Below are 27,704 nucleotides of genomic sequence, written 5' to 3' on the forward strand. Positions count from 1 at the left end.
ACAATGTGGCCTTTTCTTCCCAGGGGCTCCCGTCTCCCTCCCTCTCTGTGTTGTCCCTGGACACCCACTCATGCGTCCATCAAGACAGATGTGTACACCCTCATGGCCCACATTTGCACAAATGCACATGCACAGTGTCAATCCACACGTGACCAGCCCCTCCCCTGCTCTCCCATGACCTGGTCGGGGGAACTAGGCCTTCCCCTACTCCCTGGCCACCTTCCCCATAGTATAGGCAGCAGGGGGAGTGGGCGGCCTGGCTGTCCTGAGTCACCCTACCCCTCTGCTGCCCGGTGATTATCTTCCTCCAGTGTGGGGGCTGCCCAAGGCCTGGCTTCAGGCTGTGGGAGAGCAGGGAGGGGCCGGAAGAGCGCTGCCTGGGACAGCTGTAGACCAGGCCAGTTCACATTTGGGAGCCAGGACTCCGAGACCTGCCCCTTGCCCTCTCCTCTGCCTCCTGGCTGGCTCTCTCCAGAAGGAATCAGTAAGGTGCCCTGAGACCTCAGGGTAGCGGGGGGAACCCCAGGGGTTCTCTAGGGAGAGGATGTGGGTTTGTCTGTGGGGGTGGTTGCTGGGGAGGAGATACAGCCCTTGCGGTACCTTTTCTTTTGCTGAATGGAGAGGTTTGGGCTGGGGAGGCTGCTGCTTATTTATTTTATTTTGTTTTTTTGAGATGGAGTCTCACTCTGTCACCAGGCTGGAGTGCAGTGGCGCCATCTCGGCTCGCTGCAACCTCCAACTCCGTGGTTCTAGTGATTCTCCTGCCTCTCGAGTAGCTGGGATTACAGGCACGCACCACCACGCCCAGCTAATTTTTGTATTTTTAGCAGAGACGGGGTTTCACCATTTGGCCAGGATGGTCTTGATCTCCTGACCTCGTGATCTGCCCACCTCAGCCTCCCAAAGTGCTGGGATTACAGGCATGAGCCACCGTGCCCAGCTGGCTGCTGCTTATTTATCCGAACCTCTAGGGGCCCTGTCTCTCGGTCCCCTAGGCTGCGCTGGGGACTGGTGGCTGTGCCTCTTAAGGCCAGGTGCCTCCTCAAGGCTCTGTCCAAAGGACTAGCTATGGAGTCTGTGCTGGGCCCCACAGGCCACTTTTTTGTGGGGACTCTTGGGCAGGTTCTGACATACCCTGCATTTACCTAGACCTGTGTCCTGTGCTCTTTTCTCCTTAGGTTCCGAATTAGGGCACCTCCACTCCACCTCTCCCCTTTTTGGTTGCTGATCAAGGCTACCAGAAAGAACAAAGTGAGATGTCCCCAGGTGAAGTGGGATGAGGATGGGATGAGAAGGTCCGTTGTTTCCCCCACCTCTTGGTCACACTGGGACCTGGGACCTCTTCCCTTTCACATCAGTTTCCCTGGTTGCAACCTTCCCCCGCCCCGCCCCCGCCTTTCAAAAGAGCACATAGCGCAGGCGCACACACAGCCTGGAAAATCTCCTGAGTCTGCAGTGCTGAGTTTCCAGGCCCCCATCCAGGGGCCGGGTGGGCGGCTCTGAGGTTTGGGGCTGGGTGGAGCGGGGGAGCGGCAAGCAGCCCCCGGCTGTGGCCTGAGCAGGCAGCCGGGCTGAGCTGGGGCAGGCTTGTCCTCCCTGCTGTGGCAGGCCCAGGAGAATCCAGCTACCACAGAGGCAGCCTTGGTGTTCAGACTTCCCTACCCGTGTGTTTTCCACACATCGCCTCTCCCCACTTCCTGAGTTTGTTCTGAGTCCTAGGCTTCACTCCCAGGGCCCAAAGCCTTTTCTTCTGTTCTCCCTCCTCATCCTCAGTTGTCTGTGGGTGGGAGCACCTGGGTGAGCAGCTCAGGGTGACTCGGGTTGTAGTCAGGAGTAAAGCAAAGCCCCAACTTCTTTACCTTTGAGGCCAGGCCTTAGGCAGGCTTGCCTGGGTTCCAGCAGTGCCCAAAGCCAGGTGGAGGTTGGGAGGGGCCAGGGGAACCAGGATGGACACTGCTGATCTGGGGAGAGGAAGTGGGGGAAGGCAAGCAAAAGTCCCAGGTACCTGAATTGCTCCTCAGAGGATTCCCAGCTGAGAGGACCCCAATTTGGGAGATTTGGAGCAGGGTCCGCCATCTCTGTTTTATGGAGTCTGAAGTCCCAGGTTCAAGCCCAGCTTTTCTGTTCACAAACTTGGGCTCTTCGCCTCTCTGGTTATCACCTTCCTCATTTGGCAGTGATGAGGTGCGACCAGAGGAGGCCCAAGGGCCAGGTGGGCTCTAGATCTACAAGTGCTGTGACTCAGGAGCCAAAGGATGTGCTTCTGTCCACAAGAGGATGGTACCTCATGGATATACAAGAGGAGACACACACTCAGCTGGCCATCCACCTAGGACACAGGAACGCACATCCACGTGGTGTCACCAAGACCGTACACACCCCCGGAAACACTGTCTATCTCGCATTCGGTGATGGAGTCAGCAGACACCGTGCCCCTACTCCTGGGCCAAGGAGTGGGAGAGCCAGCTGCAAGTGTGTCCATTTGCAAAACCACCTCTCCTCTGGGTCTTCCTCAAGAGCACAGGACCCTTTCCTCCCTGGAGAGCTGAGGGCTGGAAGTGGGCTAGAGGTAGGGGAGGCGTTAAGGAAGGAGACCACTACTACTCCTGCTGTCCTCCTCTCCCCACCTTGCCTAGTTCACAAGACAGGAGGAAAGAGAGAAAGCAAAAAGTTGGAAAGAAACAGAAGTAAGATAAATAGCCAGACAACCTTGGAACCACCACCTGGCCCTAGGAGTTAAAAAAGTAATAATAATATCAACCCCTGACCTAAACTACTTGTGTTACCTGTAAATTCCAGACATTGTATAAAAAAGCATTGCAAAACTTTCTGTTCTGTTAGCTGATGCATGTAGCACCCAGTCACGTTCCCCACGCTTGCTCAATTTATCATGACCCTTTCACGTGGACTCCTTAGAGTTGTAAGCCTTTAAAAAAGCCCAGAATTTCTTTTTCAGGGAGCTCGGCTCTTAAGACGCAAGTCTGCTGACACTCCCGGCCAAATAAACCTCTTCCTTCTTTAATCTGGTGTCTGAGGAGTTTTGTCTGCAGCTTGTCCTGCTATAGCATCAGGAAGAGATGGACTTGTCTGCAGCCTGAGAGTCACAATCCCCTTCCACCTGGGCCTGGAGCCAGTCTCCTCCTCTCTCCCTTCAGGAGCCTTGCCAAGGCTGGAGAGATGAGGGGTCAGACTCTGGGAGTAAGAGGCAGCCCCAGCCGGGCGCGGTGGCTCAAGCCTGTAATCCCAGCACTTTGGGAGGCCGAGACGGGCGGATCACGAGGTCAGGAGATCGAGACCATCCTGGCTAACCCGGTGAAACCCCGTCTCTACTAAAAAATACAAAAAACTAGCCGGGCGAGGTGGCGGGCGCCTGTAGTCCCAGCCACTCGGGAGGCTGAGGCAGGAGAATGGTGTAAACCCGGGAGGCGGAGCTTGCAGTGAGCTGAGATCTGGCCACTGCACTCCAGCCTGGGCGACAGAGCGAGACTCCGTCTCAAAAAAAAAGAGGCAGCCCCTTGCTTTTGCTGCCTGCTGCCTGCTGCCTGCTGCCTGCTTGTGCTTGAAACTCTGCTCTTCCCACCCATGCCTGCCTGCCTGCTTGCCTGCTAGCCAGCAAGGCAAGGGGGCCAGGGGACTGGCTCCTCCCCTTGCTGCCTCCCAACTTTACTCTGTAGCTATCGGGATGAGGCCCCCAATCCTGTTTGCTGCCCTGCTCTGGCTCCGGGGTTTTTTGGCAGAGGTAAGGTGGGCATGGGGGGCAGGCCAGCTGGTGGGGTCCCCACTCTCCAGGGCACATCCAGGCCTCCCAGCCCTCTTCGGGGCCCCACAGCTGGTCTGCATTAGGCGAGGAGAGTCTGCTCCCTTTCCATCAGGGCCAGCATGTGGCACAGCGAGCGAGAACAGATTGCTTCAGCCTGCCTGGAGAACAGATGCGCCGTGGGCATGCCTCTGGGAGATGCCCCTTGGCTGTGTGTGGGGCTGTCAGACAGAGCAACAGAGGTTTCTCTTGGATCCTGGCCCTGCCCCACCACCCCAGTAGCCTTCCCAGAGGCCCCTGTCCATTTCCCCCATGCTCTGTTCCCTTTCTTCCTGCAGGAGGAAGCATGCCCCTCCCTGGAAAGGAGTCCATGCAGGGAGAGTGCAGGTAGGTGTCTTCAGCGGGGGAGAGAGTTCTGGGGGTGAAGAGTCAGGGGTGTAGGGCCAATTTTTCCACACCAGACCCTGCCTCTACCCTGGCTTTTTCTTTTTCTTTTTTTTTTTTTTTTGGCCTTCCATTCTTCTTTAAGGCAGAAAGGCTATTAGTGGGTTCTGAAAGCACCTCCTTTTCCCCAGGCCCACCCCTGAACATGAACATCACCAGCCAGGGGAGACCTACTAGCCTCTTTCTGAGTTGGGCAGCCCCGGAACCAGGCGGATTCATCCATGCCCTCTGCCTCACACGTCTGAGCCCCCTCAGCTCTCCTGAAGGGCAGCAGCTCCAGGCCCACACCAATGCATCCAGCTTTGAGTTCCAGGATCTGGTGCCAGGGAGTCGCTATCAGCTGGAAGTGACTCCCCTGTGACCCTGTGGGCAGAATGTCACTGTCACCCTCACTGCTCGCACTGGTATAAGGCCTGCAGGCTGAGGGGGTGGGGGTGTTGCCTGGGGTTGGAGCAGGAGGTGACTGCCCTGGAGTGCTGGCAGGGAGGGCAACTTCTCTGTAGACCATGTCTGGTACAGTGACCCATTTAGGAGCACTACCGGCAGAGGGGTGATGCCCCTGTGGCACTGACCTTGGTGTCTCTCTCTCCCTCTGATGCAGCCCCACCAACTGTCCATGGACTGCAGCTTCACAGCCCCGGAAGCCCATCCAGCCGGGAGGCCTCGTGGGGTGAAGCCCCCGGGGAGCAGCATGGCTATCGCTTTCTCCTCTACCACCTGGAATCCCAGACATCGGCACGTAATATCTCCATGCCCCCGGGCACCCTGTCCTACAATTTTGGAGACCTCTTGCCAGGTAGTGAGTGTATTTTGGAAGTTAACACCTAGGCTAGCAACCTCCAAGCAAAAACCAGCCTCCATCAGTGGACAGGTAAGGTGGGCACTTGGGCAAGGCCCCAGGTGGCAGCCAATCTGGGAGTGGTGGGAATGGTGGAAAGTCCGGCGCCTCATCGGCGGCCGTGTCCCTGTGTGCCTGGGCTTTTGTGCTCCCTAGTGCCAGGGTCCCTGCAAGCGTCCTGCGCCGGGGGTCTTTCTTGAGCCTGACTTTGTTCTCTCCATCCTTCCTCCAGCCCCTGTGTCTCCAGATCACCTGGTGCTGGATACCCTGGGTACCAGGGCCTTGCAAGCCCAAGGGGGGCTGCCTGGCTCCACGTGGTGCTTATAGACCTCCTAGGTGGCACCAACCTGACTGCAGTAGTCAGACAGGGAGTCTCCCATCACACCTCCCTTCACCTGTCTCCGGGCACCCCCCATGAGCTGACATTCAGTGTTGCTGCTGGGCCCTATTAGGCAGTAGGGCCCAATGCCACAGAGTGGACCTGGGAGTGCCTTTTGGGGTAAAGGAGACACAGCCGAGACTTCCCATCTCTTCTCTGTGGGCCAAGTAGGCAGGATGCAACTGGCAGGGGAGGTGGCGTCTTTGGAGGCTCAGAGGGAGTGCACCTCCAGTTGGCTGGTGGTGGGCACCTGTCTGAGGTGATGATGGTGGTGACAGTAGTTGTCAATTGAACCTTTCTGTGTGCTGGACTCTGTGCTAAGCACTTTCTGTTTTTGTTTTGTTTTGTTTTGTTTTTGTTTTTTGAGATGAAGTCTCGCTCTGCTGCCAGGCTGGAGTGCGGTGGTGTAATCTCAGTTCACTGCAACCTCTGCCTCCCGGGTTCAAGCGATTCTCCTGCCCCAGCCTCCCAAGTAGCTGGGATTACAGGCGCGTGCCACCATGTGTTGCTAATTTTTGTATTTTTAGTAGAGATGAGGTTTCACCATGTTAGCCAGGATGGTCTCATTCTCTTGATCTCGTGATCTGCCCGCCTCGGCCTCCCAAAGTGCTGGGATTACAGGTGTGCACCACTGCGCCCAGCCTGTGCTAAGCACCTTCTGTGTATGGTTTCACTGAATCCTCAGAACAGCCCTATGTAAGTCATATTATCCCCATTTTATGGCAGAGGGAGCTAAGGTTCAGAGAGAGGAAACCCAGCATTTTCCACGTAGCCCGTGCATGGGTGAGCTGACCTGAACCTGGGTTGGATGCCTGCAGAGCCCATGTTGGCTTTGCCATGGCTTCACTGAGTTTTTACTTAGAGAAGCCCCATTGTGCAGTGGTTAAGGGCAGACAAACCAGACTGCCGTGTTCTGAGTTTTGCTTCTGCCACCCACTGGCTATGCATCTCTGGACAAGTGTTTACCCTCTTTCTGTGTTAGTTTCTACATGTAGTGTGCAGAACCATGCTGGCAGGTGCACATTTAATCACTTGATGTGTATATTTCTGTTATTTTCCATGGCCAGATGGTAGCAGCCAGATCCGGGTGTTCATTCAGAATGTGGCAAGTGGTGGCTGCTAACACTGGGACAAGGCATGGCCCGGTGCATAGAGAAAGAAGCCAGCACAGAACCCGTGGGATTTCTCCCCTCCAGTGTTTAGGTCTTCCTGCACATATTTCTTTGTTTTCTTCACAGATCCCTCTGCCCCCTCGACCTAGTATTGACTCCCCTGCCCACCAAGCTCTGGGCAAGCAGGCAGGGAGGGCCAGGTGCCCAGGATGGCTTCCTGCTGAAGTTAAGTGGGCCAGTGGAGAAGAATATCACTGTGGGCCCTGAAGCCTACAATGTCACATTCCCAGGGCCCCTGCCCACTGGGCACTATGCTCTGGAGCTGAAGGTCCCAGCGGGGCCCTATGGTGCCTGGACCCAGGCCAGTGCCTGGCTAGATGGTGAGTCCCTGCTGGTGGGGAGCAGGGCAGGATCCTGCCCAGGGGCATCTGCGTCCAGAGGCAGGTGAGGCCTCACTCTCCGGGGCCTGTCTTGCCTCCAGATTCCGCAGCCCAGTCCAGACAAGGCAGTGATGCCAAGCTGCAGCTGGATGGGCTGGAGGCCTCCAAGGAGCCCGGGAAACGGGCCCTGCTCTACATGGAGGGAAACCTGGGCCTCCTTGAAAACATCTCTGTGCCACCTGGTGCCACCCACATCACCTTCTGTGGGCTGCCTTCTATGGGTGCCTGGGGCCCGCTACTGTGTGGACATTGCCTCATCTCTGGGAATCATCACCCAGAGCCTCACGGGCCGCACAAGTGAGTACCAGGAACTGTGTTCCCTGGCCCTGCAGCTGGAAGGCCTTGCTAGGGGAAGGAGGTCAGAGCAGGGGAGAGGCTCAGAAGAGCTGGGCAGGGGGCACCAAAGGGCTGCAGGCGGTATATGAACCCCTCACCAAATTGCCTTTTTCTTCAGGTCCCGTGGCACCATAGTTACTGGAGGTTATCAACAGGGGCAGCCCCTCTGACCTGGCCATTGACTGGGCCCCAGCACCAGGACAGCGGGAAGGCTACAGGGTCGCTTGGCACTAGGAGGGTAGCCAGAGGTCACCGGGCAGTCTTGTTGACTTGGGCCCGGACAATTCCAGCCTGACTTTGAGGAGTCTGGTGCCCAGCTCCTGCTGTGCCGTGTCAGTGTGGGCCTGGGTGGGGAACCTTAACTCCAGCATTCAGAAGATCCACACCTGTACTTGTGAGTTCCTGGCTGCAGTCTATGGGAGGCCAGCCCCAGGTGGTGGACTGGGGGACTGGCATCCTCTGCTCTGCACTTCTATGTGCCATATTCTTTTTTTTTTCTTTTTTTGAGATGAATCTCGCTGTGTCACCCAGGCTGGAGTGCAGTGGCGGGATCTCAGCACACTGTAACCTTCAACTCCTGAGTTCAAGTGATTCTCCTGCCTCAACCTCCTGAGTAGCTGGAATTACAGGCGCCTGCCACCTTGCCTGGCTAATTTTTGTATTTTTATTTTATTTTTTTAGTAGAGATGGAGTTTCACCATGTTGGCTAGGCTGGTCTTGAACTTCTGACCTCAGTCTGTTCACCTTGGCCTCCCAAAGTGCTGGGATTACAGACGTGAGCCACTGTGGCTGAACTGTGTGCCATATATATATGTTTTTTTCCAAGATGGAGTCTTGCTCTGTCACGCAGGCTGGAGTGCAGTGGCGTGATCTCGGCTCACTGCAACCTCCACCTCCAGGGTTCAAGCAGTTCTTCTGCCTCAGCCTCCCAGGTAGCTGGGGTTACAGGTGCCTGCTACCACGCCTGACTAATTTTTGTATTTTTAGTAGAGATGGGGTTTCACCATGTTGGCCAGGCTGGTCTTGAACTCCTGGCCTCATGATCTGCCCACTTTGGCCTCCCAAAGTGCTGGGATTACAGGCATGAGCTACTGCGCCTGGCCTTGTGTGCCATATTCTTGACTCAGAAGGCCATGAGTACAAGATGAGACCTTTCATGAATCTGTCTGCAAGCAATTTCTACCTCCTTCCATCTGGTTAGCTATATACCCACCATCTATCCACCATCTATCCACCGTCCATCCATCCATCTATCCATCCACCATCCATCCATCCATCCCACAATTATTTAATGAATGACTCTCATTTTCTTGGCATGAAACCAGTTGCTGAGGCCAAAATGATGAATAGTCCTCAGTGCCTCAGGAAGACAAGTAAGCAGATGGCTTACTTTATATATCATAATACCTGTTAATGCACTAATTGGAATGTGCATAATGTATTAGCTTGAACTCTATGAAACTCCATTCCTATTGGTTAAAATGGCTGCATCTCAGGAATTTTATGTGGTTCAGTCTAATCTTTTAGGACTCACAGAAGGGACATCTGCTTAAAAAGTCAGAGGAGGTTTCCCGGAGAAGAGTGAGCTGAGTGAGAGCAAGCTGGTGGGGGACAGGGTGGGGTCCTGCCCAGGGGCATCTGCTGGGGCTGGGGAGGATGGGTAGAGAGGACCTTAGCAGGAGGCTAAGCATGCACCAAGGTCCACAGGCCAGAGACAGACTGAACCGGAACTGAACGTCAGCAGGTGAGCTGGAGACTGGAGCCCTAAGAGGTGTGAGGGTTGGCACCATGCCCTCAAAGGGCAGACAGGGAGGAAGCGGGGCAGCAGGTGTCTGGGCAAGCATCTGTCTAAGAGGGTTTCCTGGGAAGAAAAGGAGGGTGGCCTTTGAGCCCTGTGGAAGCGGGGGTTTTAGGTGGGGAGTGCTGGGAGCTTGCCTGGGGACTGAGGAGATGGGTGTAGCTCATGGAGGGAGAGGTAGGGGATTCGGGTGACTCCACATCTATTTCTTCCTTGTCCTTCCTCCAGTCCCTGCTCCTCCTGCCAACTTGAGCCTGAACCTTGCCATCCAGCCTCCTGCCCTGAGGGCTTCCTGGAGTCCCCCATCAGTGGGGAGGGAGGACTTCCAGGTGCAGCTTTATAGCCTGAGGCCTCTGACTCTGGAAAGGGAGGAGACTCTGGCTGCAGAGGTCCAGAACTTCTCCTGGGCCTAGCTGTCTCCGGCACCGAGTTCCTGGTGCAGCTGGCCACCCTGCAGGGGCCGGATCAGAGCAGCAGCACCAACGCCACAGGCTGGACATGTGAGTGCCCTCTGATGGCCCTCCCCTACCGTGCTCCTTGATTCCCAGGGAGCTGCATGTCCCCTTGGCCTCTGTGGTCTTCAGGCAGGCAGCTGGGCTGATGGTGGGGCATGTACCAGCTTAGGGTTGTTCCCTCAGTCCCTAGGCACCAGGTAACCCCGCTCCCCTCACTGGGACTCCCCCAGGGCCCTGGCCCTTTAGACCTTCTAGAAGGTGGGCAGACCCTTCTTAGAAGGGGTTTGCTGACTTGTATAGTGGCCCTGGGCATGACATTCTTCATGCTCTCTCATGGCTGGCAGTAAGGAGGTGAATGATAGTGGGCCACAAGTGGTTAATCATAACAATAGCAAGGCCGGGCGCGGTGGCTCACGCCTGTAATCCCAGCACTTTGGGAGGCCAAGGCGGGTGGGTCACTTGAGGTCAGAAGTTCGAGACCAGCCTGGCGAACATGGTAAAACCCCGTCTCTACTAAAAATACAAAAATTAGCTCGAGGCAGAGGTTGCAGAGCCGAGATCGCACCACTGCCCTCCAGCCTGGATGACAGAGTGAGACCCCCTCTCAAAAAAAAAAAAAAAAGATCATAACAGCAATGGCTAACATTTACTGGGCACTCAGCCAGGTCTTCTACCTGTGTGCCCTCATTAAGTCTCATAACACCAAGCCTAGGAAGTAGTTACTGTGGTTTTCTCCATTTCACAGATGAGGAAACTGAGGCAGAGAAACAGAAAATAACTTGCGCCAGGTTCCTCCGCACAGTGGGGAGTTGGGATTGAAGCAGGCCGTGTGACCAGCTCCATGCTCCTTGCCTTTACTGAAGTGCAGGACACATTGGGAGGTTTTCCCCTCCCCGGAAGCCCTGGGGGCCCATAGAGTTGGGTTGGGCCTGAGTCCTCCTGCCCAGTTTCTGCCTGTGGAGCCCTTGGTGGAGCTGAGGGACAGATGGACCTCCCCACCCTCAGCGCATCTGTCTCCAATGTGGTGGCTCCTTCCGCCCCTGCCCTGGGTCTCCCCTCCCAGCCTCCTCCTGCCCCTGTCACTGTTGTCTGGATCCTGCCTGGAGTAAAGACTGGGAGGGAGCTGGAAAGAGGTCACCCTGGGAGTCAGGAGACCTGGGTTCTAGCTGGGACTCAGCCCCTAGAGCAAACCTGGGCCCTCTGAGCCTCAGTGTCCCCATTTATAAAGAAGTGTTGACTTTTGGGCCAGGCTTGTGTGGCTCCTGAGTTCAGGTGAGTTCAAGCTCTGGGGGTGGAGGGATGCTGCCTGGACCTCCAGATACCTGCCAGTTCATCCTCGTAAGGGTCTTTTTTTTGAAACAGAGTCTCCCTCTGTCTACCAAGCTGGAGTGCAGTGGTGTGATCTCAACTCACTGCAACCTCTGCCTCCCAGGTTCAAGTCATTTTCCTGCCTCAGCCTCTGGAGTAGCTGGGATTACAGGCCCGTGCCACCATGCGCAGCAAAGTTTTGTATTTTTAGTAGAGTTGGGGTTTCGCCACATTGGCCAGGCTGGTCTCGAACTCCTGACCTCAAGTGATCCAGCTGCCTCGGCCTCCCAAGGTGCTGGGATTATAGGCATGAGCCGCTACACCTGGCTGCACGTAAGGGTCTGTTTTTTTTTTTTGAACTGGAGTTTTACTCTGTTGCCCAGGAGGCTAGAGTGTAGTGGCACGATCTCGGCTCACTGCAACCTCTGCCTCTGGTTTCAAGCAATTCTCCTGCCTCAGCCTCCCGAGTATCTGGGATTACAGGCGTCCACCACCATGCCCAGCTAATTTTTGTATTTTCAGTAGAGACAGGTTTCACCATGTTGGCCAGGCTGGTCTCAAGCTCCTGACCTCAGATGATCCACCTGCCTAGACCTCCCAAAGTGCTGGGATTACAGGCATGAGCCACCGCACCCGGCCATAAGGGTTTTTAAAAGCTACTTTGTGCAGGGGCTGGGAGAAGGGACATGGTTTAACACTCATGCTGCCCAGCCTAGCTCTGCCTCGAGAGCGGTGGGAGTGCTGTGATTAGTTCATCTGTTCAACTCAGGCTTAGCCTGGACTCTGCTGCCTGGGGTCAGTGGTGGGCCCTGCTTTCCAGTGGAATCCTGGGCTCACTGGATGCCCTGAAATGGTGTCTCCAGCTCCTGGGTATTTATTGATAGGACCAAGGATGGAGGGAGAAACTGGGGATCTTTGGGGAGTGGGAGCCAGAGATTTAGTGTAGATCTTTTCCCCCTTTTCTCCACACCCTCCATATCTTGCTCTCCTCGCAGGCCTGCTTGCCCCTCCTCTGGTAAATGTGACGAGTGAAGGTCCCACCCAGCTCTGGGCATCCTGGGTTCATGCCTCCAGGGGCTGAGACAGCTACCAGGTGACCCTGTACCAGGCAGGCACCCAGGCAAGCACCAGCGCTGTGGGAGCCAAGGTGGCCAGCACAGGCTTTTTGAGTCTGACTCCAGGCACAAAGCACGAGGTGGAGGTTGTCATGCAGGCTGGGCCCCTCCACACTGCAGCAGCCAACACCTCTGGCTGGACCCGTGAGGCATGGGGAAGGCAGAGATGCAGGAGAGGTGAGCAAGGCTGCCTCAGAGAGCCCTGGGTCTTCCCTCAGTGGTGCCCCCTTTAGCCCATTTTCCATCTCCACACCCCAGGGCCCTGCAGGGGTCAACATCAAGCATGGGACTCTGGGGACTGGGGCTGGTGGCCTGGCTGACTGTTCTCCCTCCCTCTTGCCCTCCCTCTGTAGCCCTGCGCCCACCCAATGAATTGTTGGTGTCCAGGCATGCAAGCACCACTGTGGTCAGCCTGGCCTGGGTCAGCAGCCCCTTGGGGGCACACAGTCTCGGAGAAGGAAGGGGATCCCAACTCTCAGAGGTGGGGCACCTCTCCTGGGAGCACCCCCGGTGCCAGGTCAAGCTCGCCTCATCCTGAGGGGCCTCACACCTGGATGCAACCTCTCCCTGTCAGTGCTGGGCCAGGCAGGGCCGCTGCAGGCGTCCACTCACCGCATGGTGCTGCTTGTTGGTATGCTGACGTCAGCAGCGGGAGGACGAAGGTGCCTGGAGATGCAGGTCCGATCCAGGTGGGCAGCCCACTGCCTGCTCGACTCTGAGCCACTGCTCTCTCCAGATGGATGCTGCACCCACTCTGCTCTGGGTTATGCCCCTTACGCTTCTCCAGGTGGGCAGTCATGTCCAAAGGAGATGTTTTTCCACCTGGCCGAGATCCCTTTCCATGGGCATAAATGCCCAGTCCCTCTGTGCCTGCAGATTTCGAGAGCCCTTCACCCAGAAGCCCTGCTTATGGGGAGTACACTGACCCCCACCCAACGCAGAGCCTTTTGATTCCCACAGAGCCTGGCCCTGTGGAGGATGCGCAGTGTCAGCCTGAGGCCACCTTCCTGGCCCTGAACTGGACGGTGCCTGCTGCGGACCGCCGGTGGACACCTGTGTGGTGGTGGCAGAGCAGCTGGCGGCAGGAGGGAATGCCCACCTCATGGGCGTTCATGTCAATGTCAGTGTGTTCCAGGCTGACACCTCCAAAAATGCAGTCCTGTTGCCCAGCCTGGTGCCTGCCCCTTCCTATCGCCTCAGCCTCGCCGTGCTGGGCAGGAACGGTCTGTGGAGTCGGGGGGGTCACTCTGGTGTGCTCCACTTCTGCTGAGGGTAGACAGCTTCTCTGTGGGGAAGACATGCTCCCACAGTTCCATGTCTTCCTGGGGATGTCACTCCTCGGGTCCTGGCTGCTTGAGTTTTTCTCTGTTCTCCAGGGCCCAGCCCTTTCCTCTGGCCCTGATCTAGCTTGATACCATAGTTTTGAGCCTCGTGTCCTGGTACCCTAGCCTGGGAACCTTCGAGTCCTTATTTAATTATATCCCTTAGCCCAAAGTGTTGGGATTACAGGCGTGAGCCACTGCACCCAGCCTTGGTTATTTAGCCCCAGGCACTGAGGGGCACTGGGGCTATGAAGGTATGGTCTCTGCCCTTGAAGATGGGTTGCTAGGCACCCAGTCAGGTCCTCACTCTCCTCTCCATCCCCAGCCTGGCATCCACCAGCGTTAGCCCCAGCCCCTGAGCTGGAGCCTGGGACAGAAATGGGAGTGATGATCCCACAGGGTATATTTGGCAAGGATGTCGGGCAGATCCAGTGGTACCGCATTATTGCCACCATCAACATGTCACGTGAGTCCTGGGCCCAGGAGGGGATGGGGAGACCCTAGCCGTGGCACGGAGTAGGTGACGGCAGTGGGGTAAGATGGGGACTGAGACTGGTAAGATGAAGTATGTGAGGCTGGTGTCAGTCTCGGAGCAGGAAGGGGGACCAGAGCGTTCTGGAGGAGAGTGCTAATGTGATTGGTGGGTACCCGCTAGAGAGATAGGCAGCCCCTCTGTGGCAGGAAGAGAGGCCTCGGCCCCACTGCCCACCCTGTGCTGCCCGTTCCGCACTCCTCTCTCAGTGCCTCCGCCTTCCGGGGAAGCCATCAACCACACGTGGCGTGACCGCTGCTACAGAGGACATGGCTCCTACCTCGCTGTCCTGCTCCCCAATCCCTTCTACCCGGAGCCCTGGGCTGTGCCGAGATCCTGGGCAGTGCCTGTGGGTACAGAGGACTGTGGCCACACCAAAGAGATGTGCAATGGGCAGCTCAAGCCAGGTTCCCAGTATAGGTGAGCGCTAAGGCTGAAGGGAGTGATGAAACTTGTAAGTTTCATTTGTGGTTTGTAAAGAAACAAGAGATCTGGATTGACTTATAAACAGAATGCATGTGATGGTCCATTAAGGCCAATAGAGTTATTTTGACTGAGCTTCCTGTCAGACAAGGCAAAAACCCGAACATCTATCTGTTACGTGGTTCTTTTTTCAAAAAGGAAAGTGGAGTATATTGTTTCAGCTTGCCAGGGCAGTTCCCAGGATATCCATGTACCTGTGTTTTTCTTTTTCTTTCTCTTTTTTGAGAGAGTCTTATTCTGTCCCCCCGGCTGGAGTGCAGTGGCTGATCTCGGCTCACTGCAACCTCTGCCTCTCAGGTTCAAGCGATTCTCCTGCCTCAACCTCTGGACTAGCTGGGACCACAGACATAGGTCATCATGCCTGGCTGATTTTTGTATTTTTAGTGGAGACAGGGTTTCACCATGTTGGCTAGGCTGGTCTCCAGCTCCTGACCTCAGGTAATCTGCCTGCCTCGGCTTCCTAAAGTGCTGGGATTACAGGGGTGCCAGGCTCAGGTACCTATTTCTAGAGCTTCCTCTTTCTCTCAGGCAAGGAAGATGGGGTTTGCTGTAAGAAGGCAGATAGCATGATATTTAACCTCTGCCAAGCTTGTCCAACCTGCCTTATTTTGTTATTGTTCTGTTCTGTTTTGTTTTAGGCTTTTAGCAGCCTGAGGCCATGGTGTTTAGTTTCTGTCTCTAGTGATAAGCAGACAAGAGGGGTGAGGAAGGGGCTTTACTGGCCCAACCAGAAATGGAAACTAAGAACCCATAACTGTCTCTTCTCTTCCTCGGACACCCCTTCCAGGGAGCACTTGCTGTCTGAGTGTCTATTGCTCGTGACCCAGATTGCTGGGAGGGGCTTCACCTTATTTGCCTGCCCTTCCCCAGCAGAAGGTCCTGTTTCTCTGCCCAAGCTCAGCGTTGCAGCCTTTACCAGGTGTGGCCCTCCTGAGACCATTAACTCCTTCTCAGCCTTCTCAGGTAGGGTGGGCGCTGGGCATGGCCTCCAGCTGGACCCTGGAGATGGGGAGGAGAACTGGGAACCCTCTTGTGTGGCTCATCACCAACCAGTAGCAGGAAGGACTGAACTTAGACTACTGGGATAACATGTCCTGCCTAGCAGAGTGGGTAGACCCAGAGCCAGTGACAAAAGTGCTCTTAGCAGCAGACTTGGCCTGGGCGAGCTGAGAGTGCAGGCAGGAGAGTCTGAGGCATTGCAGTGGTCGGCTGCTGTCCACACTCATGCTGCCTTCCCGCTCTGCCCCTCTATACCCGGATGCTCCCAGGCCATCGGGGCTCTGGAACAGCCCTGTCCAATAGAAATGTAAGGCAAGCCACATAAGTAATTTAAAATGTCTTTTTAAAACTACATTAAAAAGGTAAAAAAACAGGTGAAATTAATTTTAGTGACATTTTGTTTAAACCAAAATATCTAAAATATCAACATGTGACCCATTAAAAACACTTTTTTTTTTTTTTTTTGAGACAGAGTCTTCTCTGTTGCCCAGGCTAGAATGCAGTGGCGTGATCTCGGCTCACTGCAACCTCTTCCTCCCAGGTTCAAGTGATTCTCCTGCCTCTGCCTCCTGAGTAGCTGGAATTACAGGCACCTGCCACCACACCCAGCAAAGTTTTGTATTTTTAGTAGAGACAGGGTTTCACCGTGTTGGTCAGGCTGGTCTTGAACTCCTGACCTCAAGTGATCCACCTGCCTTAGCCTCCCAGTGTTGGGATTATACGCGTGAGCCACTGCGGCCGGCCAAAAACACTTCTAATGAGATATTTTACATTCTTTTCTTTCTTACTATGTCTTTGAAATCTGGTGTGTATTTTACACTTACAGCAAATCATAAGTTGGAATTGCCATATTTCAAATGTTCGGTAGCTACCGTATAAGGACAGTGCAGTTCTAGAAAGTCCAGGAAACCAGGCCTCTACGGGCTTTCTTTTCTTTTGATGGTGTCAGGGAAGGGAGTGGGGTCTTTGGGGCATCCTGAGGAGCTGGGGTCAGGGAGGGGTTGCTGGGTGTTCCCAGTTCCCATCCAGATGTTCCCTGGAGGCAGCCATGTCTGGCCTCAGTTTGATATCTGGGACTACTAGGGTAGAGGGGGTTTGTCACTGTACCCTTCACCCAGAGGGTCTCAGGTCTAGGAGAGCTTGGCATGACCCCCAGGGTTTGTGGGACAAGGCTATGTTCCACTCTTCCCTTCTCTCTGCAGAGCCCCGGGCCAGTGTCCCCCCCGCAGCAGTGCCCCTGCCGGTAGTGGAGGGCCTCATGGCGGGCTGTGTCCTCACCATCTGTGCTGTGCTGGGCCTGCTGTGCTGGAGGAGGGTGAAGGGGCAGAGGTGAGTGGGAGGGAAGGCTGGGGGCTGGGGAGAACTTCGTGACCAGAGTGGGCCAGCTCCCTGCCCCTGGGGCTGCCTCACATGTGCCCCCATGTGCCTTCCCATTTTCCCAAGAGCTGACGGCTTACAACCTGCGGTGAGTGCGTTTTCCTGTGCCTCTCTGCCTTGTGGGGACCGTGCTGGCACTGCTGAAGCTCCCCTGGCCCTCACTCTGCTGTGACTGTCCCAGTCAGGGGGTTGCAAGGCTCTGCCAGACCCCCATTCTTCTTCAGCCACCATACCTCCCCAAGTACCTTTTCAATGCCTGGACCTCTCCCTCCCCACTCCTCTCTGCCCACGTGCCCGCTTCCTCCTCCAAATGCACTCATACATAAGTCAGGGCTTTCCAGAGAAACAGAACCAACAGGGTGTGTGTGTGTGGAGAGAGGAGAGAGGAGAGCAGAGAGAGAGAGGACGGAAGGTGGGGGAGATGAGAGGAGAGGGAGAGGGGGGAAGAGAGAGATGTTGAGGAGTTGGCTCATGTGATTGTGGTGACTTGGTGAGTCCAGGAATCTGGGGTAGACCAGCAGGCCAAAGGCCCAGGGAAGCATCTGGAGGCAGCCTGCTGCCGGGATTCCTTCTTGCTCAGAGGTCAGTCTTTGTTCTATGAAAGCCTTTGACTGATTAAATGAGGCCCAGCCACATTAGAGTTTACTCAGCCAACCACTTCAAATGTTAATCTCATACAAAAAACACCTTCATGGAAACATCCAGAATAATGTTTGACCAACCTTCTGAGCACTGTGACCCAACCCAGTTGACACAAAATTAACCATCACACACACGTTCTCCAGTTCCCACCTTCTCCCTGACTAACCATGTAGATGGTATCAGGCCATAGGTCTTTCCCTCATGTCAACCTCCTGTAGGGGTCGGGGGTGCATAGGGGTGAGGGAGTAGGGAGGTGCTGGGTGGTGGGAGATGTAATGGGAAAGATAGCCCGAGGCTGACATTAACTGAGTACTGGCTGTGCACAGGAGCCCTCCTCAGGACCTGGGGAGGGAGTCTATGAGACTCACGCGTGTGTGTGTGTGTGCACATGCATACATGTCCCCTGCCCCTTCTCTGTTGGTGGTTTGCAGCCCAGGCTGGGCGTTGGAGGAGCTTGCTGGAAATGCACACTGTTCCACACTCAGGGTGCAGTTCAGGATCCGCGTTTCCAACAGGCCCTCAGGTGATCAGGTTGTGCTGCCAGGACTGAGGTCCCCTACTCTGTACCTGTCACCCAGGGGAGGGCAGGGCAGGACTCTGCAAACCTAAGGCTGGAAGGCTACCCTCTCCCCCTCCCACCAGGTGGACCCACCGGCCCATCCCTATCCACAGCTTCAGGCAGAGCCAGGAGGCCAAGAGTGCTCACGCGCACCGGGCTCTCTTTTTGGAATTTGAGGTAAGGCCTGTACCACCCTTGGGCTCAGAGGAGGAAAGACTGGGACCTGTCTGAAGGTCTGGAGGAACTCCCAGTTGCACACTTGCCCCTATTGCCCCTCTCCTGGCATGGGGTGAGGTGGGTCTACTTCAGCAACCAGTGCCTGCCTTTGATCCCTGCAGGAGCTGAAGGAGGTGGGCAAGGAGCAGCCCACACTGGAGGCTGGGCTGGTGGTGCCAACACCACCAAGAACCGTTACCCACATGTGCTACCCTGTGAGTGCTGGGGACAGGAGAGAAGGCATGGCAGAGGGCTAGGGCTTGGCATGGGAGCGGGGGGCTTCATGTGCCCAGCCCTGAATGTACAGCTTTCACTCTCTGCAGATGACCACTCCAGGGTCAGGCTGACCCGGCTGGAGGGAGATCCTCACTCTGACTACATCAACGCCAACTTCATCCCAGTAAGGGCCACCAGCGAGGCTGTCCATGGGATCTGGGATCTGCTCAGGAGATGGACTGGTTTACAGGCCACACTGGCCTTCATTAGCTGTAGCAGCTCTCTAGGAGATCACCAGCTTGGGCTTCATGAGCTCAGTCCAGCAGGTGTCTAGCAAGGGCCTACTGTTTGCTGGGCTCTGTGCTGGGCTCTGTGCTGGGCCTGCAGGAGGCAGAGCTGAGTTAGCCTCATTTCCCACCTTCAAAGGAGCACGTGGGCACATGTGTGACATTCACCACACATTGTGACAAGGGCTGTAATAGAGGAAAAAACACTGTACTCAGGGCACATGGAGGAAGGAGAAATTTCCTCCACCTGAGGAATCAAGAAAGGCTTCCCAGAGGAGGGGACATTTGATTTATTGAAGGATGAGTAATATTTTGATAAGTGATGAGAGAGGGAAGGACATTCTGTTGAGTGGAAGGAGCAGCCAGAGAACAGCCAGGCAGTAACATTCAGGCAGTGTGTGTGTGTGGGGGGGGGGAATAGTGCGTAGGGGTGAGGGAATGGGGAAGTGCTGGGTGGTGGGGGATGTAATGGGAAAGATAGCCTGGGGCTGAATGAAGGAGGGCTTGATTGTTAGGCTGAGGGCTTTGGTGGGTAACGGGGAGCCATAGAAGATTTTTGAGCATGGAAGAAACTCAGTTTGGTTTTAGGAAGGCGCCTCTGGGTGGGTGAAGAGGGTGACCTAGGTGGGCTATTTAATGCTTGTCAGTATCTTGTTGTTTTCGTTGGGGTTTTTCTTGTCCCTTTGGGGCGGGACAGGGATGGGGTGGTGTCTCTGAAGTCAGCCCTCCTGGTTTGCATTCTGGGTGCACATGTGTTCGTACACATGCAGGTGTGTGCACAGCATCCTCACTCCTGGAGGTCGAATGTTGGAAATCTGCTGTGTGCTTCACACCAAGCATCGCCCGTTAACATGTTCCTGACCTCTGTCCCCTACACCCCAGGGCTACACCCATCCACCCACAGGAATTCATTGCCCCTCAGGGGCCTCTCAAGAAAATGCTGGAGGACTTCTGGCGGCTCGTGTGGGAGCTGCAGGTCCGCGTCATCGTCATGCTGACTGTCGGCATGAAGGATGGGAGGGTGAGTGCGCCTTGCAGTCTCCTGAAAAGGCCACTAGGTGGCGCACGTTCTCCTTGTGGGAATGGTCCCATTGGCATCTTCCCACAGGGAAGGCGGGGCAGACTGGAGTGAGGCCAATCAGGCCTGGAGGGTGGTGGAACCACCTCCCACTCAGACCCAGGATGGGGTCCTCCCTGGGATGGGGAGGCAGTGGGAGGAACCAGGTATGTAAGCTCCCAGCTTGGCTTAGTTTCTACGGGCTTCTTGCTCTGGGCAGAGAAGGCACCAAGGGGTAGGGACTGCCCAGGTCTGGTGTCAAAGGTACCATCATGGATCGTTCCTTTTGATAAGCCTGGCAGATGCAGGGCTGTGGGACACACCGAGAGACTGCTGAGTCTGTCCTCTTGCTGGAGCAGTGAGCCCAGGGCCAATGGCTGCTGAATAAGGGCTGTCCTGTTTGGCACAGGAGCCTAGCAGCTGACTCAGAATCCTGAGGGTCATGAGAGGTCTGAGGGCAAGGCTGCCGGAGCCCAGGCGAGGGAAAGTGGCTCCTGGAGGAGGGAGCCTTGGAGCTGGGTCATTACAAAGAACAGAATCCCAGCAGAGTGGCAGGGACCAGAAAGGTGGGTGGGGAGGGGTGGGACTGGATAAAGCGGGGGGCAGCAGTGACAGGGCTGGACCCACAGCCCCCCTTCCCCTCTCCAACCCTCTGGCCCCAGGTGCTGTGTGAGCATTACTGGCCGGCAGACTCTACCCTGGTCATCCGTGGTCACATCACCATCCACCTCCTGGCCAAGGAGCCTGAGGATGAGTGGACCAAGCGGGAATTCCAGCTGCAGCACATGTGTGCCCTGAGGATGAGCAGGTGGGACACGCTTTAGAGCTGAGATCCCTGAGATGGTTGCCTCACCTCCTGGGTCCCTGGAGCCCTCTCTTTCTGAGGACCACAAGCACTCAGCCACCCCCAGGGAAGTGTGTATTTGGAAGGGGCAGGGAGGCACAGAGAAGGTTAAGGGCTTATCTGAGGCCACACAGTGAGGGAAAGGAAAAGCAGGGGAGACATGATGGTTCCTGACCTCCCCCATGCCAGCTCAGGGCTCCTGCCTCACCCCATGCCCCCTGTGTCCATCTGCCTTCCCAGGTTGTGCACTCCTGGGGCAGGAAAGCCAGGGACCTGAATCACTCCTCTGCCCGGCACCGTCTATATGCAGAGGTTGCCCAGGAAGCTAGAGAAGGACCCCAGGGCTCAGAAAGCATCCTGAGGGGGGAGACATAACTGCCACCCTCAAGGAACAGTTGGTCTGCATCACCCCTGCCCTTGGGCAGCTGGGGAAGAAAGCATGAGGTCTGTGGCACAGGAGCCTGGAGTTAGGAAGATAAGGAACAGCAACAGGGCCCCTCTGCCTCCTTGCCCCCTTCCCACCCCCTTCTCAGGTTGCCCAGCAACAGCAGCAGAGGGTGAAGCAACTACGGTTCACCACCTGGCCCAACCACAGCATCCTCGAGGCCCCCAGCTCCCTGCCCGCCTTTATGGAGCTGGTACAGGAGCAGGCAAGGGCCACCCAAGGCATGGGACCCATCCTGGTGCACTGCAGGTGAGGGCAGGTGTGTGCATAGGGTGGAGAGCCCCCTGCCTGGCCTGGGGATATGGGGAGCTCTTGGACTGTGGGGAGATCTGGGGACATGGGCAGCCCCTTCGCCCATTCAGCTCCTCAGGGGCTGCCCCTGCAGTGTGGGCATGAGCTGGACGGGCACCTTTGTGGCCCTGTCGAGGCTGCTGCAGCAGCTGGAGGAGGAGCAGGTGGTAGACATGTTCCATGCTGTGTGTACACCCCGGATGCACCGGCCCCTCATGATCCAGGCCCCGGTGAGGGCCTCGCAGGCTGGGCTGGGCAGCTGGGACCCTGAAGGAGTGGGAGGGAAGTGGGTGGCCACGGGACTACAGGAGGGACCAGGAAAGAGAGCTCATGGGGCACACAGAAGACCCTGGGGAGAAGGTTTCAAAAACATCACCATCCTATCTGGGCTGTGCTTCCTGTTCTGTGAAAGGGAAGGTGGCACAGGACCCTGTCAGCGTTGACACCATGGGACGGTGGAGGGAAGGTTTCTCAGTGGCTCCCTCTTCCCTCCTACCCCATCCCTGCCTTGCTGGTCAGGGCCTGGAAAATCTCCCTGCAGGTCCCCCTCGCTTCTCGCGCGGAGCAGCCTGATGCCCCTCCCCCTGGCAGAGCCAGTACGTCTTCCTGCACAGCTGCCTACTGAACAAGATTCTGGAAGCGCCCCCCAACGTCTCTGAGTAAGTCCCAGCTTCCCTGTGCCTCCCACAGGCAGGCTCCCTGCTCCTGTTCGTGGGCAGAGCCGAGCAGACTAGAATGGGGAGCTGGGGAACCTTGAGTGCCTTCTCCCTCTTCAACCCCTCAACGAGGTCCTGGCCCATCTCTGTGATGAAATTCATGCAGGCTTGTGCCAAGAGGGCAGCCAATGCCAACGCTGGCTTCTTGAAGAAGTACGAGGTACACTTCAGGCCAGGAAGTGGGTGACAGCCAAGGGCAGCCTTCCCCTGCGGAGCCAGCCCTGCAGTGGGACCTCCCAGCCTCAGGGCACTCATCTGCTTCCCAGCTCCTGCTGCAGGCCATCAAGGACGAGGCTGGCTCTTCCACGCCCCCTCCTGGCTGTAAGCAGGACAGCCCCATCTCCTGTGAGTCTCACTGCAGACCCTGTGGAGAGGCAGGGGGCCAGCGTGGTCTGGGGGGCCTCTGGCAGCTTCACCCTCACTGTCTTCCCTCAGATGACTGTTCTCAGGGACGGTTTTCTCCGGTGGAGGAGAGCTCCCCGACGACATGCCCGAAGCCTGGCTCTTCCCTGTGAGATGATGCTGGTTTTGCCACAGTTTCCTGCCCTCTCTGACCACCTGTACTTCCCAGGCTGGGGCTGCTGGGGGCTCCCAGAGTTGTGGGCTGGACAGGGGACACCCTCAGTCTCTGGAAGCCCATGAGCTGTGCTCTGCAGCGTGGGCCCTCTGGCCGTGACCATGCGTTGCTGACTGGCCCCGCAGGGCCAGAGGAGCTCTGGAAGCTGGTGTGGCAGCACGGGGCTCATGTGCTTGTCTCTGGGTGCCCACCCGATGCCACAGAGAAGGTGACAGAGCAGAGGACAGAGGAAGGGAGGCTCAGGAGTTAGGGCTGAGGATGGAGGCGGGGAGTTTGCGATGCTGTCTGTCACCAAGGCAGGGGCAGAGATCTCAGGAAGTTGCCTGAGCAGCCCTAACTTGGTCCCAGCCACAGGAGTTCTGGCCAACGGAGATGCAGCCCATTGTCACAGACATGGTGACGGTGCACTGGGTGGCTGAGAGCAGCACAGCGGGCTGGCTCTGCACCCTCTTCAGGGTTACACATGTAGGTGTTGGGCCACAGGGCATGGGATGGTGTGTTGGGGAGGAGTCATGTGCGGGCTCCGTCTGCCCTCTCCAGCATCAATGCTGATCGTGTCTCTGCCCCAGGACAGCAGGAAGGAAAGGGAGGTGCAGACACTGCAGTTTCCATACCTGGAACCTGGGCGTGAGCTGCCTGCCACCAACCTGCTGCCCTTCTTGGCTGCTGTGGGCCAGTGCTGCTCTCGGGGCAACAGCAAGAAGCCAGGCACACTGCTCAGCCGCTCCAGGTGGTGGGGGACGACGGTCTTGGGGGAGTGGACACTGGAAGCTCCTCCCTGCCCCTCTGGCATAGCCTCAGATCTCCCTGAGCCCTGCTTGGGTTATGGGTGAAAAGGACACAGTCTCACAATGGCCCCCTGTCTTCTCCACACCCTACCCTGTCCTCAGGAATATGGTGGGAATTTACCGCCTCACTCCCTGGGCCCAGGCTGGCTGGCGGACCAAGTGCTCAGCGTCCCTTCTCAGTCCCTGCGCCCAGGTTGGGTTTCCCCACATCCCCGTACACCCCCGCCATACCCCCTTTAGGTGCCTCATCCAACTCTAGGTCATTTGCAGCAAGGGTACCACCCAGCTGGGCACCTTCCTGGCCATGGAGCAGCTGCTGCAGCAGGCAGGGTCTGAGTGCACCATGGATGTTTTTAACGTGACCCTGCAGTGGTCTCAGGCCTGTAGCCTTATGGCCCCAATGCTGTTGAGAGGTGACCAGAGGCAATGGGGCTGAGGTGGGGGCGTGGGGGCTCAGTTGTGGGAAGGGGCAGGGGGATGAGGGAGCTTCTGCCCAGGCCTCTAGGCACCACCACCCGGGTAGCCACCAGGTGGCGCTGTGGACCGCTGTGCGCTCTCCCCGCTGGAGCCCTAGGGGTTGGGGCACACAAGGGAGCCTTTTTCTGTTAGATTGGGGCAGGCGGGGCGAGCCTCCTAACCCTGTATCCATCTCCAGGAACAGTATATCTACCTCTACAACTGTCTGAACAGCGCGCTGGCAGACGAGCTGCCCTGAGTTGGCACTAGTCACCGTGCAGTGTCAGAGCAGGAGAGGTTTGTGCCCTGCTGGATGGGGACGGCATTCCTGACACGTCCACGTGGGCCTGGGCTCCCTGGAAGGGCGGTCTCCACTGGGCCCTGTGCTGCGAAGGGACAGGGTCTTGGAATAAAGACATGTGGCCAAGCGTGAGGCTCAGTGTGTTCTGTCTGTCCATCCTCAGACGTGAGTCCAGGGCGTGGGTCTTGTGCGCAAACATGGAGCCGGGATGGAAACTAGGACCTGGAGTCTGGCTGAACTAAGTGACCTATGGCCCCTATGCTGTTGGTTTTTCCCATGGAGCAGTCCTGTCCCCGCTAATCCTCCAGTTTCACAGCTTCCTCAGACTTTGTTCTCTCCACGTCTAGTTTCCTGTGGTGCTAAGCTCTGGATTCAGAATCACAGCTCCAAATTGTTCGTCCTCTGCCCCACTACCCTGCAAGCACCACCCTGTATACAGTAGGGTTTATCCTGTTTCCTACTTCCCTTCTCCTGCCATGCCCAGCCTTCTCTACCTGCCAGAGCCCCCAGGGGCCACCCTTAGCCCTCGACCAGGGTGGAGGTGTCAGAGCTACCCTGTTACTCAGAAGGCAGACACTGGAGGCACCCCTCAGATGGAGTTGCCAAGTTTTCCCTGCTCCTTCCCTGTCTCCTCCTTCCTCCCCTCCACATAGGAGGAGGTGGGGGAGAAAGCAGGGAGAGCATATGGAGAAAGGAAAAACCAGGAGGAGCAGCAGAGACCAGAAAAGAGGGTGGGGAGGTAGCTGTCTGTCCCACACACTCCAGGACTGCACTGCATACCATCTGCATGATTGCTGGCGGCTGCATGAGCTCCTGCCTGCCTCCCTGGTCAGGCTGCGAGTTTCCAGGTGCGGTGCCTAATGCTGGACACTAACTGTCCCTGGTGGAAGGCCCTGGGAGGACACAGAGAAAGCCTGGGCAGATCAGAGCAAGAGTCCCTGAAATGGAGTTGGGTCTCCCCAAGGGGAAGCGGGGAGAGCTCTTGGGCCAACCTGAGTTCCTACTAACATGCAATGGGTCAGAAGTCAAGGGAGGGTCCTTCTCAGGCCTGGTTGAAGAAGGGTACAGAGGTCGTGCTGGCTGCTCAGCCGGGAGCTTTCCCAGAATGAGACTGAGCACTGGTCCCCTCCCAGGAGGACTGAGTGTCAGTGTCCTCCATATGCCTTGTTTATCAGGAGCTGAGGGCTGGGCCCCCAATGACCCTCACAAAAGCAGGCTAGAGGCTCTGCTCTGAGCTGCCCAAGTCTGTCTCAAGCAGCTGCTGCTGAGGTTGCTCAACCATGGCTTTTCCACTCTGGGAAAATCTCACATTGGAGCAGCAGGAGCTGCAAATGAGATGGAGCCGAGGCTGTGGTTGAGTGAAGGAAGTGCAGGCTGACCTGCGGTAGCTTTCTGCCATAGGGCAGAGGTGGCTCTATCTGTGGGTCTTTCTGGTCATGCAGGCCCATCCCCTGGCCTTCCTATGAGGCTCCTCTTCTACTTTCAGCGCCATGGCACCAATTGGAGGCCTAGGGTCAGCATCTGCTTATTTCTTGGTCCAGCTATGCAGCCCCTCTAGCCCTGGGAGGTTATCGGAGAGTGGAGAGGTGTTGATGAGAGGATCCTGGCATGTGGAAGTACAGGGTGGAAGAAATCCTGGATGGCTCTGAGGTCCCAGGTTTCTGGTATACCCTCTGGCTGGACCATGGGCAGACGGGGCGAAAAAGGAAGGAGGGGGGCCCACAGCCTGCTCTAGCTCTGCGCTGGGGCTTGGCTCAGCATGGGATACACCAGAGAGAGCAAGAAGGAAGCACAGCCAGCTCACTATGGTCTAAGGAGAGAACAGCGATTGACTTCAGTGTTAACCACCATGCCCCTTGCTCATCAGGGCTCTGGGGTCGGCCAGGTCAGCCCCTTGTTGGGATTCCAGCCTCAGGGTGGCTGAGCTGCAGCTGCAGCACTCGGCCTCCAGGTGGCGCCAAACCGCTTACTTTGAGGCGGGCTCTGACAACCAGCTGAGCTGCCCGCAGTCCCTCAGCCTCCCGAAGTCCTGGGAGCGGGGATCAAGGTAGTCCCCGGCCCGTAAACCTGACAGAGGCTGCAGGAGTGCATTTCCACCCAGGGTGCACTCAGTGGGTGGAACTCCACACCCGTTTCTTTGGAGTCAAGGCGCGGCCTCTCAGTGAGGAGACTGCTCCTGGTTGCCCACTGTCGGGTCATCTCAGCTTGTAGTGGAACCCTGCGCAGCCTGGCCTCTCCCAGAGTAGCCCCTCACTCCCCTCTCTCCTGTCCTAGAAGACAGGCCGAGGACGGCGGACGAGTTCCAGCTCTGAGGCTGCCCCATCAGCTGTGTCACCCTGAACAAATCATTTCTCCTCTTGGGTCTCAGTTTCCTCCAGTGTGAAACGTGTGAAACGTGGTGGAGGCACGAGGGGACCTCCTCTGGTCCCATGTGACCCCGTGGCTGTCCCCAAAGGCAAGAGGGTCCCCAACCCTGGGGCCAAGGCCCTGGGACACCCTTTCCAAACAAATGCACGTCTCTGACGGGCTGAGCTTTGCCCGCTTGGGTTTCTTTGCTTTTGCTTTCTTCCTTTTTTTTTTTCTTTCCTGGATGGAATTCTTGCCAGCTCCGAAGGAAGGAGGGAAGGGGAGCGAGCCGCAGAGTAGAAAGTTTCCTTGACTCCTCCTCCGGCTGGGTCTCCCTCCCTTGCCAAGCCCAGCCTGTGAAACCGAATAACGAAGATCACTCAACAATGCCTGCCCCTCTCTGACTGCACGGTCCCGGCGCTCCCACCGCCGCCGCTGACGCCCAGCAGAGCCCCCGGGGCGGTCCCCACCGACGGCGCAGCCCACCGGGACCGGGAGGAAGCAGCTGCGGCCACCGCGCCCGTGCGTCCACACGCCCGCCCGCCAGGTGCCCCAGCAGCCCGGCCGCCGAGATGCCCAGCCCTCCCGGGCTCCGGGCACTGTGGCTTTGCGCCGCGCTGTGCGCCTCCCGGAGCGCCGGTGGCGCCCCCCGGCTCGGCCTGGGGCCCACTGCTTGCCCGGCCCTCTGCCACTGCCAGGAGGACGGCATCATGCTGTCTGCCGACTGCTCTGAGCTCGGGCTGTCCGCCGTACCGGGGGACCTGGACCCCCTGACGGCTTACCTGTGAGTACTGCCCGCCCATCCCCACCTGGTCCTGCGGGCTGCTGGCTAGTGCCCAGTCTCGGCCTCAGCAGGGCACCTGCTTGCTTGGTGCCCTGGGGCATGGGTATCACGGAGAGGGTTCACCCCCTTCCAAGTTGACGGCTGCGGGACTAGGGAGGGGAGAAGAGTCTGAGACGAAATATCAGGTGAGCAGGGAGACCGGGCTTCCCTGACTTGGCTTCCCCATTGGCCTCCGCGCTTGTGGGCTCACTATGGGAGCCCAGGCTTGGCGAGGTGGGTTCTGGACCCTGAGCAGGAGGGCGCAGGGCTGGCTGCCCCATCTCCTGTTGCTACATTCTCTTCTAGCAGAGCAGTGCCCGGGATGGTGGCTGAGGGTAAAGCTGACAGAACTGGAGGTGGAGGTGAGGGGAGCATGCCCCAGTGAGGTGGAAATAATGTCTGTTCTTCTGCCATGGTGAGGACAGCAGGGCTGTCACACTGAGGC

General features: G+C 57.1%; 1 protein-coding gene and 1 pseudogene across 1 annotated transcript in view; both read left to right on the plus strand.

Moving 5' to 3' along the window:
- Positions 1–3,682: 3,682 nt before the first annotated feature.
- On the plus strand, positions 3,683–24,048 carry LOC105504409 (annotated as a pseudogene).
- Positions 24,049–26,825: 2,777 nt separating this feature from the next.
- Positions 26,826–27,704, plus strand: part of LGR6 (leucine-rich repeat containing G protein-coupled receptor 6) — a 126,931-nt gene continuing 126,052 nt past the window's right edge. The window contains exon 1 of the mRNA XM_011931761.1: positions 26,826–27,220. Coding sequence (XP_011787151.1) covers positions 27,009–27,220 — 212 coding nt within the window. The 5' untranslated portion in view covers positions 26,826–27,008. The remainder of the gene's footprint in view (positions 27,221–27,704) is intronic.

This window comes from Colobus angolensis, unplaced genomic scaffold (assembly GCF_000951035.1).
Source record: "Colobus angolensis palliatus isolate OR3802 unplaced genomic scaffold, Cang.pa_1.0 Scaffold91, whole genome shotgun sequence".
NCBI classification, from domain to species: Eukaryota; Metazoa; Chordata; class Mammalia; order Primates; family Cercopithecidae; genus Colobus; species Colobus angolensis.